This window comes from Phytophthora parasitica (genome assembly GCF_000247585.1).
Source record: "Phytophthora parasitica INRA-310 unplaced genomic scaffold supercont2.6, whole genome shotgun sequence".
Lineage (NCBI taxonomy): Eukaryota > Oomycota > Peronosporomycetes > Peronosporales > Peronosporaceae > Phytophthora > Phytophthora nicotianae.
Genome location: NW_008648992.1, coordinates 1,536,601 through 1,557,447, shown reverse-complemented (window position 1 = coordinate 1,557,447; position 20,847 = coordinate 1,536,601). Strand labels below are relative to the sequence as shown.

At 49.6% G+C, this 20,847-nt stretch overlaps 7 protein-coding genes across 9 annotated transcripts; 3 read left to right on the top strand and 4 right to left on the bottom strand.

Annotated features, from left to right (window-relative positions):
• Positions 1 to 128: 128 nt before the first annotated feature.
• On the top strand, positions 129 to 6,235 carry PPTG_21586 (hypothetical protein; the record flags this gene model as incomplete). Of its 3 annotated transcripts, XM_008898396.1 has the most annotated exons (9): positions 129 to 184; positions 246 to 311; positions 378 to 524; positions 604 to 1,303; positions 1,376 to 1,689; positions 1,753 to 4,842; positions 4,906 to 4,962; positions 5,027 to 5,272; positions 5,343 to 6,235. In XM_008898396.1, the coding sequence occupies 9 exons, from the start codon at positions 129 to 131 to the stop codon at positions 5,773 to 5,775; spliced, it is 5,109 nt and encodes a 1,702-aa protein (XP_008896644.1). In that variant the 3' UTR covers positions 5,776 to 6,235. The 3 variants fall into 3 exon arrangements, with proteins under 3 accessions (XP_008896644.1, XP_008896645.1, XP_008896646.1); XM_008898397.1 differs by having other exon boundaries at positions 4,906 to 5,272; XM_008898398.1 differs by having other exon boundaries at positions 1,753 to 4,962.
• Positions 5,766 to 9,061, bottom strand: PPTG_04195 (TKL protein kinase). The gene has a single exon (XM_008898056.1). The coding sequence runs from the start codon at positions 8,491 to 8,493 to the stop codon at positions 5,851 to 5,853; it is 2,643 nt and encodes an 880-aa protein (XP_008896304.1). The 5' UTR covers positions 8,494 to 9,061; the 3' UTR covers positions 5,766 to 5,850.
• Positions 9,062 to 9,435: 374 nt separating this feature from the next.
• On the bottom strand, positions 9,436 to 10,832 carry PPTG_04194 (hypothetical protein). The gene has a single exon (XM_008898055.1). The coding sequence runs from the start codon at positions 10,555 to 10,557 to the stop codon at positions 9,535 to 9,537; it is 1,023 nt and encodes a 340-aa protein (XP_008896303.1). The 5' UTR covers positions 10,558 to 10,832; the 3' UTR covers positions 9,436 to 9,534.
• Positions 10,833 to 10,855: 23 nt separating this feature from the next.
• On the bottom strand, positions 10,856 to 12,624 carry PPTG_04193 (hypothetical protein). The gene is made up of 6 exons (XM_008898054.1): positions 12,449 to 12,624; positions 12,322 to 12,387; positions 12,236 to 12,256; positions 11,985 to 12,167; positions 11,409 to 11,924; positions 10,856 to 11,288 (listed from the first exon to the last, which is right to left on the bottom strand). The coding sequence occupies exons 1-6, from the start codon at positions 12,617 to 12,619 to the stop codon at positions 11,130 to 11,132; spliced, it is 1,116 nt and encodes a 371-aa protein (XP_008896302.1). The 5' UTR covers positions 12,620 to 12,624; the 3' UTR covers positions 10,856 to 11,129.
• A 729-nt stretch (positions 12,625 to 13,353) lies between these two features.
• PPTG_04192 (TKL protein kinase) lies at positions 13,354 to 15,846 on the top strand (the record flags this gene model as incomplete). The annotated part of the gene is made up of 1 exon (XM_008898053.1): positions 13,354 to 15,846. The coding sequence occupies one exon, from the start codon at positions 13,354 to 13,356 to the stop codon at positions 15,844 to 15,846; it is 2,493 nt and encodes an 830-aa protein (XP_008896301.1).
• A 119-nt stretch (positions 15,847 to 15,965) lies between these two features.
• PPTG_04191 (hypothetical protein) lies at positions 15,966 to 19,403 on the top strand (the record flags this gene model as incomplete). Its single annotated transcript, XM_008898052.1, has 12 exons — positions 15,966 to 16,053; positions 16,121 to 16,207; positions 16,264 to 16,314; positions 16,382 to 16,548; positions 16,616 to 16,832; positions 16,892 to 16,947; positions 17,052 to 17,256; positions 17,318 to 17,448; positions 17,514 to 17,546; positions 17,608 to 17,975; positions 18,050 to 18,287; positions 18,357 to 19,403. The coding sequence occupies 12 exons, from the start codon at positions 15,966 to 15,968 to the stop codon at positions 19,401 to 19,403; spliced, it is 2,688 nt and encodes an 895-aa protein (XP_008896300.1).
• A 106-nt stretch (positions 19,404 to 19,509) lies between these two features.
• PPTG_04190 (hypothetical protein) lies at positions 19,510 to 20,477 on the bottom strand (the record flags this gene model as incomplete). The annotated part of the gene is made up of 5 exons (XM_008898051.1): positions 20,219 to 20,477; positions 20,074 to 20,144; positions 19,774 to 20,008; positions 19,623 to 19,714; positions 19,510 to 19,551 (listed from the first exon to the last, which is right to left on the bottom strand). Exons 1-5 carry the CDS (start codon positions 20,355 to 20,357, stop codon positions 19,510 to 19,512), a joined length of 579 nt encoding a protein of 192 aa, XP_008896299.1. The 5' UTR covers positions 20,358 to 20,477.
• Between the last annotated feature and the right edge of the window lie 370 nt (positions 20,478 to 20,847).

Here is a 20,847-nt window from a genome sequence, read left to right as displayed (position 1 = left end):
GCTTCAAGACTAGCAGAAGCGAGCTCGTCGGCATATTTTTATCGTCACGAACACTTCAACTAGACCTTGCACTAATCTGACGTGCTACGATACGATCGCGTCTTTGGTCATCATCACTTCCGATTAGCATGGGGCGCAACCGGAAGGGGCGACAGTGCGGCGGCTACGGCTCGAAGAAGGAGCGGTAAGAGACGTTCTGCACCTGCGTGTTGCAGCATGTAGCTGAGAGGTTTATTGTATGGCAGGTTCGTGCTGCTGCGTCACTGGCAGCAGGAGGTAGCCAAGGTTACTCGCAAGAATGCGCAGAGCAGGCAAGCGCAGTGCAAGCTGGCTGACCAGCTGAGACGCGCCGAGACTGACAATTCCATGCGTCGCAGAGTGCGTGTGGACGTGCTGACGGCTTGGACCAATGCACGTCTCAAGGACGACCACATTGAGCGGATCAAGCGCGAGGGGGCGCTGTCCATCGCCTCAGAGCTGCAGAAAACGTCGGCAGTGCATGAGTTTTCGTCGCTACAAGAGCGGTAAGGGACTATCTTTGTGGACGGAAGAGGTGGCTGATTGAGTAGCCGACAATTGGTGGTTTTTGGCGATGTATTACAGGTGTATCTACGAGATCGCACGGTCATTTGACCTGTACAGCTCTTCGTGCGAGTTCACACAGGCGTTTTTTGCCTCCTTCGAGCCGTGGATGGTATCCAGACTGGCAGAACTGACGACTGCGTTCAAGACCATGAGTGACGGCAATGTGAAGCTGTTGCTACTGCAGCCTACTGAGCATCTCACCATCGGCTTTGTCCGAGACGAGAAGTCGTTGGCCCCGTTGTTCGATGAGGTGGAGGTGGATCACCGCATGGCATGGCAGTTTACATCTGGTCAATTGATCGAGACGGAGGCCGAGTCGTGGGAAGATTTGGACGTGGAAGACGTCGACATTGTGCAGACTCAAGAGGAAGTTCGGCTGCTGTCGCTGAGTCTCGTGTCGTGTCTTGGGTTATCCAGCCGCTTCCTCACACAGTTGACGACGGTGCATCCATATCTCGAACATCTTAAGATCGTTGACTGCTTCGACGCTGCAGCAGGTGAACAGGGCGCTGCATTATTGCAGCAACTCGCCAAGTCTCGTGCCCTCAAGTCTCTTCACTTTTCCTGGTGCTGCTGGCTCACGACCGAGATCCTCGTCACATTCGCCTATCAATTGCTCGAGCCTCCCGTGTCTCCGTTACAGGAACTACATGTATCCGACTGCTTCGACGTGCTCGGAGACTACGTGCAGTCCGTGTTCAACGAGCTGCTGCCCCAAGTAAATGTATCCATATGACGTCGACGCGTCATTAAATCCTATCCAATATCATTAAACTATTCCACCCACCAGGCTTTTTCTGCCGCATTCGAGTATCAGATCTCCATGAACGTCTCGGGGCCGCTTTACCGCCGCACGCCGCGGCTCTTCAACCGCAACAAGCCGGGGGAATGGAGTCTCGTGTGGTGCGAGCTCGCAGTGGAGCGTGGCGAGCTGCTGGTGGCGCTGGACCCGGACGGTCGTAGCCGCATCGCCTCCATCCCCGTCAAGGACTGTGAGCTCGCGCACGTCCGCAGTGACGGCCGCGACTGCATCGAGTTAACTATCAACCGAGGCAAAAAGGAGACGTTCTCGTCCCATGAATCCAGCCACGACGTGGATTGGTGGTAGGCTTCGTAATTACACAAAAAACGTTATCGCGAAGACTATGCTAATGATTTTTATTATAGGATGACGACGTTGATTGCAGTGAAAAGAGACCTGGAACGCGGTGTAAAACCTCAGATTTCACTAGTGACGTCACCTATATCAGAGCCAACGACAAGACCCAAGCACATGCGTCGTCCATCGTCGCAGTTGAGTCTGAATTTGACCTTAGCAGCTAATGCGGCCGCAAACGCGACATTGAGTGGACGACCGACGCTGAGACGACGCAAACCGGCGCTGGCCACGTGTGAGACGCTATTCGAACGCTTCACCATCTACGAGACGCCGTCGACGTACTACGTCGTGTGCTCAGATCGCCACTATTCGCGGTTCCGGATGCTTGAACTGGATCGGATGGTGGACCGACCCAAGAAGCTACAAGAAGTGCTGAAGGAGGATAAGAGGATCTATGACTGGGAGCAGATGGAAGCACAGTTGCAAGCGTTGGCAGAGCTGGCGAGGGTGCGAGGCACGGGAAACCTTGTGCGAGCGTTCACGGCCGTAGCAATTGTGGGATGTATCCGATTTTTGCGTGGGTATTACTTCATTTTTGTCACGCAGCGACGAAAGATTGGCAATATCGGAGGAAACTCAATCTATGGCATTTCGGCTACACAACAGCTCAATGTGAGTCCCCCAGAAGAAGACCAAAGCGCGTGGACTCGACTCAATCGATGGTTTAACCCCAGTCCAGAGGAAGAAGCTGAAGCGCGATACCTTGGTCTCTTCCACTTCTTGGATCTCACCAAGGATTTCTACTTCAGTTACTCGTATGACATCACGCACACGTTGCAGCACAATATGACTACGGAACACTCAGAGCCAGCGGAGATGTTCACCTGGAACTACTATTTGACCCAGGAGCTGCGGAGTTTCTTGAGTGGTGGAGCAGCAGCCGATCTAGTCGTTCCGCTAGTGCTCGGCTGTTACGAGCAGCGTAAATGCTCCGTGTTTGGACGTCTCGTGAGCATCGTGCTGCTCGCTCGTCGCTCGCGTCACTTTGCCGGCACACGATACTTGAAACGTGGTGTAGCTGATACAGGCAAGGCGGCAAACGATGTCGAAACGGAGCAGATCATCGAAGACGAGAGCATGGGGCCTGGCAAATTCAGCTCGTTTGTGCAGCATCGTGGATCCATTCCAGTGTTTTGGTCCCAAGAGACGTCCGCTACGCTGCCGAAGCCGCCTATTGTGCTGAACCGTGTTGATCCAACGTACACTGCGACTCAAAAGCACTTTGCGGACCTGTTCTCACGCTATGGCTCGCCTATTGTAGCGCTCAACCTCGTCAAGCAGTCGGAGAAGAAAGAACGCGAAGTCATCGTCGGCAACGAATACATGAACGCAGTGGAATACCTCAACAGCTTCATGCCACCAAAGCATCGTGTGCGTTATGTGGCTTTGGATTACTCGCGACTATCAGGTCCCAAGCAGAAAGGCCTAAACGTGCTGCATTCACTGGATAAAGTGGCAGTTTGGGCCCTCACGCAGACAGGGTTCTTTTGCAGTGCCCCTAAGCGACAGATTAGCCAGAACGGCAATAGACGGACAGCTCAAACGTTCTTCTCGAGCCCCCCATCGGAGCCGTGGGATGCATTCATCACGTCAAGTAACCTTCAACAAAAGGGAGAAAACAGTGACGAGTTAGCGTCAATGGAGTCGCCACCGTCTCCAACTATCACAAGAAACTCTGGCGACTGGCTTGAACAACGAGGAATCCTCCGAACGAACTGTATCGACTGTCTAGATCGCACGAACGTCAGCCAGTTTAGCGTTGGAATGCGAGCACTGGGTCAACAACTTTATGTGATGGGTATCAAGAACACGCCTCTCTTGGAGAGTCGATCGCAGCTGGTTCTGGTGTTGATGAAACTGTATTCTCTCATGGGCGATGCAATCTCGATGCAATACGGTGGGTCGGAAGCTCACAAAAACGTGAAGAACAGCGCCGCACGGGAAAACGTGAAGCACCGCGAACTCCTCACATCAATTCGGCGGTACTACAGCAACTCATTCACCGATACGGCAAAGCAGGATGCAATCAACATTTTTCTCGGCCATTTCGTGCCTACCGAGGACTCACCTCCATTGTGGGAGCTGGATTCTGACTACTATCTGCACAATTTTGAGGTGCGAAATGGCATGGCTGCTTGTGAAAATGTGCGGCGTAATATCGCTTTCCATGCTGAGAATAAGCGCAAAGCATTCGGTGATATCTATGGGATCCGACCCATGCAGTTGTCATGCTGCTCATCGTCGGAAATCTTGGATGATGGCACCGATGACAGCGACGACAATGAACCTACGACTGAGCGCGCCATGGTATTGACCGTTCGAGATCAAGCGAAGCGCGATGCTTACATTCGCGAGTGCAGGAGGGTACTGGATGACTGGTGGAAGGAACCTTTGGAAACATTTGAACGGCCGAAGTATTGCCAGCCACCTATGGAGGAGAAGGTGAACTGTGTGTGTGACCAGATTGTTCGAAAGGGAAGCAAAAACAATATCTACGCTGGTTCGACTACTGAAGCTGCAAAGCAAACTGGAGCTGGAAACCGGAAAGCGTCGCCTCGGTCACCATGTTCGGATGATTTTCTGCACATGTATCATCCAGAAGAACTCACAACTTTTGACAAAGTGCTTGGGTACAAATTCATGCTTCCAATGGAAATCTCGGACGAGGTGAATGAGAAGGACAAGCGTCGGTCTGAGAGTGCTGTTGTAGCACACCTAACGTCTGCTCCGTCGTCTTCGTCCATATCTGGATTAGCTCGTGTTGACGAGGAAAACCTCTCGGACTATGAGTCAGCTCGGCGAGGACAAACAAAGAAAGGGAATCGATCGTACCGCAGTATGAGCGCTCCTGATATCGGAGAAGAAGTTGGACACCCGCCTCCGTCTACTCGCAGATCTCGCGATAGTGGACGTGAGCACAGGAGTGGCCACCAGGAGGATTATACGAGTATCAGTGGATCTGAATCGCGTCGGGCTTCTCGATCCGCTTTAGCGGAGGCAATCAATAAGTATGGAGGACACGGCTCTGCGACACTGAAGGCTGTTGTGAAGCGCAAAGATGACCAAATCAGCATTGACGACTATGTGCGAAGCAGAGGGTACGTTCTGCTGCTTTGGAATCGATACTCAAGTTATTAGCTCATTTTTTTTTACTGTGACAGGCGTCGCAAATTCGTCGGCGATTGTTCTACACCTACACCTGATCCTATTTACCAACAGTACGATACAAGGACTGCTTTGATTTACAGTTGTACGACGTGTATTAATCTACTGTTGTTGCAGATATGTGCTCGGGAAGGATTCACCGCAGATATGGGAAACAGACAATGAGATTGTGAAGAAATACTTTGAGGCATACATGCGCGATAATCGCATCAGTCCTGATGATGCTCGGAGTCTTCGTGAGGCTCAAGTGCGTGCTGGTGCTACGTTCAAACTCCAAGCTGGTCCGTATTCCGGACTGGAGCAAAGCGTGAAGGCTCGAGTCTTGGTTTCAAAGAAACTTATAACCGAGCCTGAAGACCGAAAGTACGTTTAAATGAAGGCAGACACGTGTAGTTTACCTCATATCTAACCTGTCTTGCGGCTGCTGTTGCAGGATGTTTGAAGGGTCCTTGGATCTGAAGAAACTCTTGAAGACTGGAGAGGCTTCCGTTCCTGCTGAGAGCTTGGAGCTGTACAAGACTTTCTTCGACGAAGAATTACCGAATGTGGAGATCTACCAACCCGCCAAGGAAACGAAGGAAACTAAACCGTCAGTGCCTGAAGCCGATGATTTATCACGTCCAGTCCCCAAACGGTGCACCTCAGCCACAGTTCTCTCTTCCAAGCTTGCGGAGAGCATTCAGCGACTATCTGTCAAGAAGACTCGCACTCGGTTCAGCGGTGGAGACCTCATTTCTGTCGGTCCACTGTTTAAGATGGACGGGGGTAAAGACCGCGACTTCATCCTATTCAACGAGGCTGCCGCAGAGAATGCGTTTGGCGAGGTGACTCGAAACGAGACGGAGCTGTCGTTCTACTCGAAATAAGGACACCTGAACAGTGGCTATCAGGTTCATTTACTTAGTAACTCACTTCATTCTAATCTGTATACTTTACATTGCTCAGGCCGCTGGTCGAGCGAGTGTCGGTGATTCCTTCACTTCTTCATCGTCAATATCGATCGCGTGCTCTTTTGCTTCGTCTAGGAGCTTGTGTGTAAGGGAGTTTTCTTTCTGGTGCTTGGATTTCTTGCGTTTCCACCTCGTAGGAGAAGCCAGGAAGCCCGCACTGCTTCGATTGCTGCTACAACTACTAGTTCCCGTAGAATGATGTCGGAGTGGACTCTTACGCCATGCCCGTTGACGATGTCGGTGTTGACTATCGCTTCCAGTTCTCGACAGTACGTTGTGTCTTTGGCCGCGTAATCGACAAGCACAGGTATTGACTTCTGCTGCTTCAGTGCCACTACTACCCGATGAGTGGTGACCGCCGCTAGAAAATGTGCTTGCCAAATGTGAAAACAAACCGGAGCGTCCGGAGCACTTGGACTTGGGACTTGTAAAAGTCGTAGCCTTTCGGGTTTGCTGGACAAAAGGCTCGTCGTCTGACTCGGTGCCTGTGGTTTCTTCGAGCATAGCCAGCGGCTGGCAGAAGTTGATGTTGCCATCGTCGAAAAAGTACACAGCGTCGCTGTTCTCGAATCCTTGTTCATGACGAATATGGTGCAAGAAGCCAGCGTCCATCAGTGCACGACCAAGTCGCAAGCCCTCGCCTTTCGAGTCCGCGACCGCCAGATCTTCCATCCGCTCGATCAAAAACGCACCCGTGAAGCATTTTTCAGAGGGGAGCATACGACAGCCGACGCTCGATCTCTCAAAGTCGTCACTTAGATCTTGAGCGAGCACTGATAGCAGTTCTTCTTGGATGCTTTCAAGCGTGCGAACAACTTGTGGCATAGTTGGTCGGACATTTGGGTCTCTGTGCCATGAACGAGTGATGATTTCGCGCAGTTTAGAAGGAAAAATCTCGTCTGGGTTACTTGGATCCATGTCTTCAAGCGGTGGCCGACAACCATTAAGCACACCTTCAAACACGAGCATGGGGTTCGTGACGGGGTATTTTTCTCGGTCGGGATACAAGATATCCCAAAATGTGATGGCTAAGGAGTAGACGTCGGCAGCTTCACCGTAGCTCGCTAAACCTGTACGACACCCGATCATCTCGGGTGCCATGTAACTCACAGTGCCAGTGACGGTCATTTTGATCTGTGGAGGAGCTGGTATACTCCTGCTAGGACCGGGAGAGTCACTGGACGCTACAGTTCCAACTGACGTCTGAGGTTCATCAGATTTGCCCGGTATTTCTCGTGGTAGACGTCGTGAGTCGCCAAAATCTGTAAGTTTGACGTTATTTTCCTTATCCACAAGGAAGTTAGCAGGTTTGATGTCACGGTGTAAGAACGGCGGAGTGAAGCTATGGACGTGAGCTAAAGCTCGCGAGCAGTCTAGCATATAGGCAATCTTGAGCAGCATTTGCTGTCGATCAAGAACCACTGTGTCTTCCAACTCAGCATTAAGGTCAAAAAGGTGTCGTGTGACGCGACGACGACTGCGTGACTTGGTTTGGGCGTACAAAATGTCTTCCAATGAACCTTGACAAAGCTCCGACACCAGGCAAATAGTAGGAGGGCATACACACATCCCATAGAACTTGACGATGTTCGGATGGGAAAGTGACGCACAGAGCGCTGCCTCGTGTGAGAATTCAGCGACCACTTCCTCTGTGAATCGAAACGGAGTGTAAACCTTCACAGCTACCGGCTTACGTTGTTGCAGTCGTCCACTGAACACGGCGGCACTCGACCCGGCACCGATTTTTCGTCTTAATTCGAGATGCGCGAAGTCAATTACGAAATCCTTGTGCATCTCGATTAGGAGATGAATTCTGTTGGACGAGATAGTCTCATCCAATTGTGCGAGTCCGGATTGGCGACCTGCTTGCTGTAAAGCACACGCTCGTTGACCCATTCCTCTCCAATATTCAGTATCTGCACGTAGTAAACTCCAAATGAAGAGCGGACTCAACGAGCCCCAGATTAGCACCATGTAAGATGTAGCCGCGGCTCTAGCGGAGTCTGGGTAGTAGTTTTGAATAAGAATGTTGATGATCATCAGTATGTGGTATGTGGTAATGTACGCGCCGTGAACACGCAGGGACAACGGGCTAGCTCGACCTGCCGGGGGGTTGATAAAGCACAAGTAGACCACGAAAATCAGTATCGTCGGGCGGAACAAGAGCCTCACAAAGAAGAAGACCGTCGTCTTATCAGGTGCAAAGCGGTTAAGTAGCCACACGACCGGTATCGTGTATGAAGCGAGCAGTACAGATTTGGCCACAGCACGACGAAGAGCAGGCACTGACACACTTTTCTGGCATAGGAAGACCAGCGCCAGCACAAAGACGAATTGTCGACCGGCGTAGATAATCTCGCCGTCGAGGTACGGGAACTTGGTAGTGTACATCTTGACGTGAAGTGCGATGCAGAAGAAGATCGAGTAGCCTCCAGTGACAATCGCGAGGATCCACAGCAATGGCTCGAACGCTGGAAGGATGACCTTGCGAGTAGCTTGTGCATCTCCTTTGAAGGCGACAAGGCGGTTCAAGCGCAGATAGATGAGCAAGAGAAGGCAGAACGAGCACAAGATGCTGTAGCCGACTAGTGCGATGATTTGACTCAATCGCACTCGCTCCAAAACCACCGCCATTTCACAAACAGCGAGGTATACCCCAACGAAAATGGGGTGTTAATGAGGCAAAAACGCCCAGCTCCCGAAAAAAAAATAATCACGAAGGAAGTGAGAATGGTAGCGTTTGACAAGAGCTCGAGTAACGGAGATCGTGGTGCGAAATCGATCAGTGGGGTGCTGAGGCTTCGTGGACGGCTCGGGATGAGTTGGTGGGACCACTTTAGCGCTAGTTCCTGTTTCGTGAGATTTCGAGACTGGTGCTTCCCTGCACGAACGAGGTTTCGCTGGGTGAAGAATGCCAGTAAACTAGACGAAAATAGTCTGCTGCTGCATCCCGTCACGCCAATTCGATATTCCCAGCCTTGTACTGACGAAAGTCCCAGCTTGAGACGCGAGCAGAAGAGCTGGTTACGCTGGACATCCGCGTAGTAACTGAGTGCATTCAACGCCATCAAGTCGACTGTGACCTTCCATGCACACGATAAGAGCACATGCTGTTGGATGCACGGCGTTTCACAGGTAAATGAGGCCGGCTTTGAGTCAACACAGTGGTTTGTCTTTAGGCTGTACTTTTACCAATCTTTCGGCTGCATAACTTATGGACGTAACATGGTACCGTTAGGACCAGAACTGTAAGCCTTTGTTGGAAACGGGCAATTTAACGTCATTCTAAAAGAGCTCGTTGAGACGCCAAGGAAGACCTGAACATGACGAATGGGAAGATGGAAATGCCACGTTCCTGACGAGCTTTTCGTGAGATTACGGCAGCAGCTTTGGAGCAGACTCAGGACATGAATCAAGTATCGACAAGTGGCAACGGCCGTGACAGCAATGCGATTAGAGACCGTTTCCCACTGTTTATGCCGGAATTCTTCAACAGTTTGTCATGTCCTGGATCGCACAATTAGTTCTGGAGCGGTAAGGCCGTCACCTCACGTAAAACCATAGCGACGGGCAAATGGTGTTGCTAGTGAAAGAGAATTTTCATGTTCAATAGATTGCGGTCGCGAAATACACACAAGACTCGTGTATTACTTCTACATATCTTGGTAGATCCGACTAGTTGAAGAAAGCAGCAGCGAGGATGGAGGCCACGCCCATGGCGACGTAGCTCAGAGGGCGAGCCGACACGGCTCCGCTAGAGCTGCCGGTCGTGGTGTCCGACGAGGAGGCCTTGCTTGATGCCGACTTGGACGATTTCTTCTTGGCACTCTCCTTGGTGCACTGGAGACCCTCCCAGCCGTCCTCACACTCACACACCGAGTTGGAGCACGTGCCCTTGCCGTTGCAAGCCTTGTCCGACGTAGCGTCGCACTCCGAGCACTGGTCGCCCGTGGTGCCGGCCGCACACTCGCACTCCTGAGTCTCAAGGTTGCACACACCCGTGGCGCACTGGCCCGGCAACTGGCACTTGTTCGAGTCAATATTGTCACAGAAGTCGCCACTGTAGCCGACGTTGCAACGGCACGTGTAGTTGAGCGAGCCGATAGTGTCCGGGACGCACGTTCCCTGACCGGAACACAGCAGCGTCGAGTTGCTCGTCGCGTTCGTGCTGAGGCAGTTGGAGATCAGAGCCGACGCCGTGGACAGATCGTCGGCCAGGTCAGTGGCGTCTTCCTCACCGAAAAGCACTTCAAGAGCGCTAGTGTCGAAGTCAACGCAACCGTAGATAGCGTCGATGGCCTCACCGTTCGAGTCCTTAGCACCCGACACACAGATGACTCCCTCGCTCGATCCCGAGCTGCTGTTGGTGGTGCCGCTCACACACTTCTCGGCGGGCTTGTACGTGCAGACACTGCTGATCTGGTTGTACGGACTCGTCCAGGACGAGAAGGTTGGGCACAGACCCGGGTACTGGCCCGAGCACACGTCCGTGTCCTGTTCCTTAGGAAGGCACTGCTTGACCGTGTCGGTGCCGGCACGCGTGGTCTGCAGCGCCACGCACTGGTATCCATCGGCCGTGCAGTCCTCGGTCTCCTCGCAGATACCCGGACGCTCCTTGTCCTCCTTACTTCCCTTCGCCGCAACCTGCTGGCTCAGAGCCAAGAGCGCCACAACGCCCGCGAATTTCCACGCCTGCATCGCTATCAGAAGCTGAAGCTGTAGCTGAGTAGTGTCCTATGCCGAAAAGAGCAAAAGGGAGAATGGTCACAACGAAAGACCAGACTCGCGAGCTTTCGTAGGCGATAGGACGAGGGCAAAGCTCCCGCATGGCAACCGGCTGGATTATCCAAAGCTCTATGGAGACTACAACCGAGCCACAAAGCGCAAAGCACGACAAGCCTGGCGCCATGGCGCTGAGGTGTTAGTGCTGTGCATGTGTCAGAGTGTCCACTGCGGTACTAAAGTTTGAAGACAATCGAACAGCAATTTAGTCAAACCTGTATATGTAATATTTCGAGATTCATCAGTTAAAGTTATTAGTATAGTCGCAGCTACCTGTGATAATGAATCTGAAATTCCACAAAAAGCGACATCGTGATGGACGACACAGATGGGATGGCTCACCTACGCGCCAAACATTTCGCTTCACGATCCAACAGCTTTTGACGCTTCTACATGGCGAAGTTTCCCCAAATTTGACCTTCGAAGTGTCTGTGCAATGATAACTTGAGCACCAGCCAGCGTAGGTACCATGCACACGATCCAATCGGTCAGTTTTGGGTTGGTAGGAATGAATCCTGCGCCGACAGATCCATCTCGACCACGTGCTGCTGCGGGATATACGTGACACGATGCACTCGACCCTCGTCAGCATGCTCATAGATCCAGTCCAGTAGCGCCTTCGTGAAATTCAAACAAACGACGGGAGTCTAGGACGCACAATGCAAAGGTAAACGAGGCGTTAGCTCCGGGCATCAGCTCAGCGAGCTCTACAACATCGACAAGTTGCAGAGACCCAGCGTCTCCGCTAGCATAACGCGACAACGTACCCAATGCTTTCGACAGAAGTTCGGGATCTCGGTGACACGGAAGCTCTGCAGCTTCCGCACTTCGAAATCGTCACTGCGAAACGCACAGACGATCTTCGGCGTGCCCACCAAGAAGGACTGGATCCAGAACGTCAATAGCTTGAAGCGTTCAAAGACGAACTGGTCGTTCTCACGCTGGAGGAGGCGAAAAGTCTTGAGCTCAATGTACTCCCGTTGGCCGCTCTTATCCTCGTAGCAATCGATCTCTGCTGCAACAACTAATCGCTTGTCACCCAGCGTCATGGCGGATACGCTGCAATACTCCTCGTCCTCGTTCACTTTTCGCTGTTCGTCATCCGCTTTTGGATGGGTGGAGTAGATCTCAAAGCGACGGCCAGCAAAAGCTCCACGCCGTTGATTCTCGTGTGGATTGCGGTTGCTGTCGATGTCTTTCTGCGTCCTCCGCACATCCAAATATACGCAACCGGAACGCTTTTCAACTTCAAAAGTCCAACCATTCTTGCTGTTGTACGGTGTCTGCAACCACAAAAAAACTGAGAACTGAAACAGTAATTACAAGAATTGACAGTAACGCACGCCCATGATTTTGTTGAGGTTGTTCCGATAGGTGACGAAGTGTGCCCTCTCTCGATCTTTATTGTCTGCTTGGAAGTGCTCCAATGCTGCCAATAACGGAGCGATAGGTGCCGGTGATGCCGTCGGGTTAGATTCGTCCTTAGCCGTGTATTCCTCGAATCCATCGAGCAAATTCGATCCAACCTGCACCACTCAATAAACTTCATCAAGAATTTATTTGAAGTTACAAGCCTTTTTTGTCATTGCCTCACCTCTGCCTGCTTGTACACCAACTGATCTCCAATGTAATGAGAATCCAATGAGCGAAAAAGAGGTTAAACAAAACGCGTCAACGCACCAGGTTGGACCGATCGAAGCGTACATCGTCATCGACGTATTTACTAAAGTACGCGATCTCGCGGGGCTACACACGACACATTAGAGCTCATGATCGAGATCTATTAATGACAATTTACTGGTGAAACCTTTGACAACGACACTCGCCCCTGTTGCGACAATTCGTGGGCGCGTGGCACGGCAAAACGTAGATAGCTTAAAGAACGGGGCGAGGAGAATTCCCGTGCTCTGTGAGGGCGCGGACGCTGCTGGCGACGGTCATCACCACCAACATCGTCGCGGGGTCGCTTTTCGGTCATTTTCAATTTGCTTTTCTAAAAGGTGGTAAGGCATTTCTAAATCCAGATGGCTACATACTGTTTTTCAGTAAACCGGTAACACCCTGACGATTTTTTAAGATGAAAAAATCTTTATCACGACTTCTCCATTTGCTACGACTTCCTTGTTCACACGCCCAAACTTATTACGTTCTTGGTCGCAGTAACGATAGGCATAAAATTCATTTTCCTTTTTCCGCGACGAAACGATGAAACCTCACGATCCAGTACTTGGAAACAGCAATACCGGACGCTTCCAGCGACTTGTAAGCTCAATCTCATCCATTGGCATCCTCCTTTGGTTTGAGAAACCGAAATTGCCTTAAGCTCAATGAACATTCTGGTTGCATTGCAGCGCAGCGTTTGAGGTATCGACTTGACTCCACGTTATAACCGCTAAGCCTGTCGCCAGACAACGCGCCTGTCAAGCAAACAAATACTTGAACCGCTTACGCGTCTACTTAACTACATGACTGACCAACTGACAAAAGGCTTTAAGCGATCTGGGCCCAAATTCGGTTGGAGAAGAGCTGCCAACGCCCAGATTACTGGACTTGCAACCTTCGCTGCAATTCGGGCTGTCTTTCTCCTCTGCACTTGGCACCACGGTTCATTTTTGAATCCTTCCATTTGACTTTCAACAGTAAATTGAGACTGGAGGGGGGTAACCCCCCAGCACAGTCTAGAATAGTTTAGCAAACGCCCTAGTTGTGATCATGGAACACTTGCTGTGGGTCGAGATTTTACTTCTGATCGGCTACGCGCTCATGTGTCTGCTGAGTCTCTTACTGATTGTTTACCTCAGAGTGAATCGCCGAGAGGCCTTCAAAGGGGACCCTCACGCTTCTCGGAAAGTTATTCTTCCAGCTTTTGAGCCTCTGCTTTGGATTCTCGCGGGTGTGACAGGCATCTACGTCGTATTTTTCAGTGTGGCACTCAAGATTGATCTGTATACGGTCGAGTTCCCGCAATTGGATCGAGAGTTCTTTTACTGTGGACGCATGTTTGTGTTTACAATCGTCCTCGTGTTCATGTGTCAAAAGAGCGTCTCGCTCCCTGCACTTCGGTGCTGCGTCATCAAAACGTTGCTGTTGTCGTCGTATACGCTGCCAATGGTTGCGCTCTTCTCCGTATTCGCGCCATCGCGAGTAATTTTACTTTTCTTCATCAAGCTCGCCACACGACCACTGATACTAATTTTTGTAGTATACATGTGTATGATTCGTCCTCCGGCAGGTCGAGCCGATCCTTGTGTACTATGCAAGCACGGCTGGTTCATCATCACGTATCACGTGATTCTTGTCTTCTACAGCGTCTTTCAGCAGTTTAATCCGGACTCGATATGGTATCCCGTTACAGCATATATTATTCTCGTCTGGAGCGCCATGTGTCCTCTAATGATATGGAAAATACTACGTGCCGATACAGAATACTGGCGAGGAATGGGGAAACGAGTCTGCTCGTTTCAAAACGCGGCCTATCACTCGCAACCACGATCACGCTTGCAGAATGTATCGACTGTGAATGAGGACATCTCGTCTCGTGGAATTCATGTTCTCATCGAAGCACATCGAGATTTTTTAATCGATTTCGCACATTTGGAACTCAAGAGAAAAATAAGTTCTGGCAGTCAAGCAGCCATGTTCAGTGGTTTACTACGCTCAAAGAAAGCGGTGGCTGTGAAAGTGTACACGCCTCAACATTTCACTGAAGAAGTTGTAGGTGAATTTTCACATGAAGCAGCACTGTGTGCAGCCTTGAGCCATCCCAACGTTGTCGAGTTCTTCGGATTGTGTGTATGCCCTCCCACAGTTTGTCTTGTCTCGGAACTCTGCCGATTTTCTCTTGAAGACGCGCTAGCCATGGGAGGAAATACTCTCGAACGGAAACCTACTATTTGGTTTGGTCACAAGAACGAAGACGATCATGACAGTTGGGACTTGCAGCGAATGCAGTTAAATATTGCCTTCATGCTTGATATGTCCCGTGCTGTGCAATACGTACATAGCTTCTCGCCACCATTTTTGCATCGTGACATAAAGCCCGCCAGCTTTCTTCTCGATCAAAATAACAATTTGAAACTCTCAAATTTCAGCGATTCACGAAGACTACCAAGTGAGATCCCAGTTTCTAATGCTGGATCTGCAAAACTACAGCCCAAAATGACAGTGAAAGGAACAGTAGAGTATATGGCGCCAGAGATGGTCAGCAGTCGTACTGGTCTCGCTGCCTATGCGGAGGCTGCTGATGTGTACTCGTTGGCCATCACCTTTTGGGATATTCTTTACCCACATCGCGAAAAATACCCAGATACAGGTAACAACCACTTGCTTGTGTTCGAAAGTGTGTTAAGGGGATCCCGTCCACCGATTGACGAGGATGAAATAATGAACGAGGCTGTGCCACCGAGACTACTTGAACTCATTATTAGCGCTTGGAGAAGTGATCCGAAGACACGTCCGACAGCTCAGGAATTGGTAGTGGAGCTCGAACAAATTCAAGAGGAAGTACTTGCCACACTTGCACAGGGTCTCGTCCCTGAAGATGCTGGTAATGTTGAGTCTTCGGTCAAAATGTTCACTGGGGAGTATGCGGTTGATCGCATGAAGGAGCTGAGGGTAATTGCGTCCAGAAGCGAGGGAATTCGTCTCGGTCGTGCGCTCATGGACGCTGGATTTCTGCATCATTTCGAGCATCTGTGTGGTTTTCAAGATAGCAAAACAACTTTATATTTTCTCGACGACGACAACATCAACTTCTGTCAACCGCTTGCTATCTTGGAGGAGTCTATCAGAGACTCTGACGATGCGCTTCGTTCGCCGCAAAGTTCCCAGTTGCAATCTCCAACGTCGACGGTGAAGCTTAACAAGCGATCTCGCCTGATTTCTCACCTAACATCGACATTCAGTCGAAGTACATCCGATATTGATACTGTTGGACCATGTTCGTGTCGCTTGCTTGGCCAGCTTCAAGCGATTCCGAAAACTCCCTCAAGCGGTCGACATCGTCGAAGAAAACAGCGACAAACGTTCACTCGAAACAGCAATAGCATGTGCAGCAACGGAAGCAGTTCCATCAGAGCTACAACACCAACAAGATGGCAACGTCGCCGAAAAAATGAACCAGAGAATCCACTGCGCAGTAAACTGCTTGATGACGATCAAGACCAGTGTATTATTGGCATCATGCTCGACAGCGAAGAAGTATAAAACAATGGCGGCTAAGAACTACAATATTTTTAATGAGGAAAAAGTGAGAAAGGCATTTTTTCACTCTCTGCTGTCATTCTTCGATTTGTCTTGTTGAGTGCAAGAGTAGAATGAACAGCATGGCGCTGAACACTCTGGACGGGAGAACGCGCGATCTCATGTCTGCGTCGTACGCTGTACCTGATCTCGAGACGGCGCTGAAACAAGGTGAGGTCGTTGTGAGTGAATTTCAGGTTTTTGTTTCATGGTTTTAACATAAGGTATGAGTATGTAGCGATCTACAACAGCATTGATGCTCATGCGAAGGCAATCAGGCTTTTTGTGAACGTGGCAAATGCGTCTTTTACAGTCATCGATGACGGTACGAAAATGCTTTGGAGGTATTTTATTATCCATGTCCGACTAATCGTGTTTTAGGAGACGGAATTCAGCCGGATGACCTGCATGAATGTATCGGGGAATGCTATGGTACGGAGACTCAAGGTTAAGAAGGCTATCTAGTTCTCATTCTAACTCTCGTTTATTTTGTGTCTAGCTTCATCGAGAGTGCCAGTGTCGAAGTGCAGTCGCATTGAGAAGAAATCAAACAAGAAATATGGTTCTCGCGGCGCCTTTCTTTATGAACTGATCACGCTTGCTGCTGATGTTGAGATTGAGAGTCGCGTTCATGAGCACTGGACTTCTTGTCGCAAAGTCTTCAAGGTCAGCCTTACCCACTCAATATTTGGACGCTAATTTTTTTTAGCTTTACACTCGCTCTTGTTTGCAGGAAGGAAAAGTTGTCTTTAATGCTCGCTCAAAAGAGCTTCGCGAGACACCAGGAACTAAGGTTTTTGTATCGAACCTGTTCAAGAAGCTCCCAGTGAGACGTAAGGATCTATCTCGAAACAGGAAGTATCGATCTCGAGTGATCCAGAATATCCACAATTTTTGTGTGAGTATGTCGATGATATGGCCATCGCTGTCACTCGACATTCGCTACGAAGGTACACGAGATGATACTCGTGATAAAAGCTTTATGCACTTCTGACTGCGTACTCTTTAGGTGAAAACGTTCGACCAGTGACGATTCCTGCAGTCAAGTCTTGTCTCGAAAGATTCGTGGGGCATTTTGGCCAACTGCTTGGGAAAGACTTAAAAGCACGTCGTTGCTGTATTATTCTATACTGAACACTGTCTAACACACTTTTGATCGTTGTATGCAGTACGTGGACTTCTCGTCGAAATCATTTTCATTCTTGGTTCGAGGATACCTTGCGCTCATCCCTGCATCATTCGGAGGACTGGGACAAGGGATCAAGCAAGCAAAAAGCTACTACCAGTTTATGTTCCTTGAGAATGAGTGGGTCGAAGAATGTCATCGGCTATGCGCACATGTGATAACGGAAGCAGCGCTCCAGAGCGCATCAGGTACACTGTACTTCTGCAAGGACATTTGATGAACATCTTATCTCTGACTTTTTTTCTTCAGCCATCCCCATTTTCGTCTTGAAAATTGCTGTACCAAGCGACCACTACGACATTTCTCGAGTTGGAAAGAAGAACGAGCTGTTTTTCAAGAATCCTGAACAGCTTCATCAATTTCTCTTTGAATTCGTCGAGGTATGAAATTATGGTAATTTACACATGCTTCGCGAAATCGATGAATTAACGAAATGGAAGCACAGGGTTTGGCTGTTGCCGAGTTCAATCAAAGTCAGGTAAGGTTATTGTTACTTTTTGCGCGTTGGCATTTTTTTGTCATATGTTCATGTTGCTCAGGCTTGCAAGTCCGATCCTTCAACATCAATTTGCATTGGAGACCCACGCGCTGGCCAATTGGTGCCAGTGCCTGCTTGGAATGGAAATACCGAACCCAGATATTTCACCTCTGATTCACAAAGCTGGATACACGAGGAGAGCACCCTGTCAAGTCAACGAGATAGTTACATCCAGGTGGATAATGTGGATTGTGGCTTTGTTACCGAAGACGACGAGAAGCTACCGCGGGGAAGTGACTGTGAAAGTCTTTTGAGCTGGTCAAGCATATTTGAAGAGCACGGCGTTTTGGTTGAGCAGAGCCATTCTGAATGTTATCTGGCTGAAAGTCCCAGCAGATGCCACGTTTGCGGTCATGTCAACGATGCCAGGTATGTCAGTGTATAATATCCACTACCATCTCGCTTAGATTGTTGAAAATTTGTCTAACATTGGTGAACTGAAGTGAAAGCAGCATCGTTGAGGTTGATCGAAACAGCAATGTGGATTTTGTGACAGATTTTGGCGCAATGAATACTTCGATCTCCGAATCATCTGGCTCTGATTCCAATGATCTCACCGTTGACAACCTAACTCAAGAAGATATCGCAGTCGATAAAACAGAGCATTGTCTGGAAGATATATTTTTCTCCACCAAGCCGAGCCCATTGTTGGTGAAGCAAAAAGTGTTAACCGACGTTGAGGTACGTTGCGAGACTAATCGATTTCTCGATTTTTGAATAAGTTACTATCATGCTTATTCGCTCAAATAGGATTTTGGAGATGTTATGCCATGGTTGAGCAGCAAACCCGATGCATACGACTGTATAGATTCGATGTTGGAGTTGTTTCAGGACGGACACCACAAGAAAAGCAAGCACCACGGCAAGGACTCTGGTAACCAAGAGAATTCAATACAAATTGATGACAATCCTCAAAGTGATGCTCTATCACCAAACGATACAGCCGTGCTTGCTGGTCCAACGAGGAAGTCAGAGTATTTTGCTGTGAGTACAGTTGAACGGCAAGCGAACAGCTTGTTGAAGCGTTGGATTGGCTCCAAGAAATCTTCAGTCGAAGACTTGGCTGGGGCTCTTCGAATCGACAACTTTCACGTTCTGAAAGGTGAGCGGGAGATCAAAGTCAGTAAATCCACCCTCGCAAAGTTACAGGTGGTCCGCCAAGTCGATCGAAAGTTCATTCTCGTTCAAGCAGACACTTCTCGAGGCAAGTTGGTACTTTGTATCGATCAACATGCAGCAGACGAACGCATTCGATTGGAACAGTTGGAGGAGGAAATGTTTGGTCGTGATGGATCTCTGCGTCGGGTGGAAATTCAAAAACACGGCCCTCCGCTTGTCTTACGGGTGAATTTCAAAGAGCGAGAAGTGCTGAAGCAGTACGAAGGCCTCATCAAAAGTTGGGGATTTGACTTCGAATCCGTCACTTCAGAGCCAGAATTATTTATCAGTATGCACAGAAAATCTGAATTGGATGACAAGACTCGTGTGCTCTTGTACGCGACCCCGAAGGTGGAGAAGAGAGCCGCAAATGCAGACGATTTCCGGGAATTTATCCAGCTTTTGGCTAGTGCGGGAGAAACATATTCGCATTCACAGATTCGTCCTCCAGTGATCACGAGATTGTTGCATTCACGTGCTTGCCGCAGCGCGATCATGTTTGGAGATCACCTAAGTCTTGGCCAGTGCAGAGATTTGATCGAAGATCTGAAAACCTGTCAGCTGCCGTTTCAATGCGCTCACGGTCGACCTTCAGTAGTTCCGCTCGTCGAAATTCACGGTGACGGCACCAGTAATTAGAGATTACTGGTATGATGGCGTAAGGAGAAACTACAGATTGCTGATAATTTGAATTGATCCACTTAAAATGCAGGAATTATCCGGTGTGCACCATGTTAGTTTTTCGCTAACGTTTTGGACTCTCCAGAGCACTGCTTATCCGCCGAAGCTAAGGAAACGTGCACAATAAATAAAGGTAAGCATCCGAGGTCGGACAGGAATAATATATTGACTTCGTACCATGTCGTTGGACGATGGTAATTGGCCTCCGAATAATCGTTGGGGGGATGGCTGAGATCTGCGCTGTAGAATGTCCCGTGGGTGGGAATAAACTGTCGTAACGAGCTGAGAAGTGAGTATTAATGTGGATTAGTTCAATAGATTCACTGACCTCCTCCAGTAGAGTGCCTCATATGTGATGTATGGTGCTCTTCACTTTCCTCGAGTTCATCTTCGTCGTCCTCTTCGTCGTCCTCATCGGAAAATGCGCTTGTATTTATTGCCTCGATGGCACTCAGGATACGCTCACGCTGTACTCGGTCTTTGACTCCGAAGTCGTTGATCAGATCACTCTCCGTTAACTCAAGTAACATCTCACCATTACACTGTTTCTGCTGGAAACGAAGCTGTGGCAACAATTTACCATCAGTAAGTAGAACCATCAATATTTATTATGTTGCTGCTGTCTTACCACGACTTCAGGTACTCCAACGTCCTCATGCAGCCACAGGCAAACATTTTCAACGTTCCATTCCTTCACAACTATGGTGCATTGAATACGGTACACGTTAAAAGCGGATCAATACCAACAGTAACGCACGTGAAACAGACCGTACCTTGAGCGAGTGTTAGCTGGTCGTCGCCATCGTCATCGTCGTACTCTTCATCGTCCTCTTCATCATCTTCGACAGCAGGCTGGATAGTTGGTCTGGTTGTCGTCATCGGACTGTACAACAGGAAAATGTTGTTAGACATCGGACGTGGCTGACACGAACCCAAATTACTCGAACCTGGGTGCACTGGCCCGAACACCGGTATTGCCTTCGTGCTGGCTTATGGCTCCAATTGTGGGGGTTGGTCCTGGGTTTGTAAGTTGTGAAAGTGCCAAGCTTCGACGTGCCAATCTGTCAGCTGCAGTTTCTTCTGCTGGTACTGCATAAATTGATATCAAAATGGTAATGTCAGTCTGTAAGTTAGGCACGAATATCTCCAGACATACCAGTGGACTTCGCAGTATCACTCGAAGGTACCACACCCAGTCGAGGAGCTGCTGTAGCTCGCCGAATATTTTGCTGGGACGTCGGCGTGGGCGTCGTTGCAGTAGGCGGTGGAGGGAACGGAGGAGGTGGTGGGATCTTGATAGGAGCTCTCGCCGCCGGAGATGGACAAATTGCTGCTGAGTTTCCGCCTAGTACGACCTTGCAACTGGTGGAGTGTGCTACAATTGCATCGGCAGGGAAGAGCT

What these genes read in the sequence shown, in the direction of transcription:
- PPTG_04195 (XM_008898056.1), bottom strand. Translation starts at nt 8,493, where the DNA reads ATGGCGGTGGTTTTGGAGCGAGTGCGATTGAGTCAAATCATCGCACTA.
- PPTG_04193 (XM_008898054.1), bottom strand. Translation starts at nt 12,619, where the DNA reads ATGACCGAAAAGCGACCCCGCGACGATGTTGGTGGTGATGACCGTCGC. An exon ending in ACCTCAACAAAATCATGGGC is followed by an intron (nt 11,925 to 11,984) that starts GTGCGTTACTGT and finishes TTGTGGTTGCAG; the next exon opens with ACACCGTACAACAGCAAGAA. An exon ending in ACTTCTGTCGAAAGCATTGG is followed by an intron (nt 11,289 to 11,408) that starts GTACGTTGTCGC and finishes TGTGCGTCCTAG; the next exon opens with ACTCCCGTCGTTTGTTTGAA.
- PPTG_04194 (XM_008898055.1), bottom strand. Translation starts at nt 10,557, where the DNA reads ATGCAGGCGTGGAAATTCGCGGGCGTTGTGGCGCTCTTGGCTCTGAGC.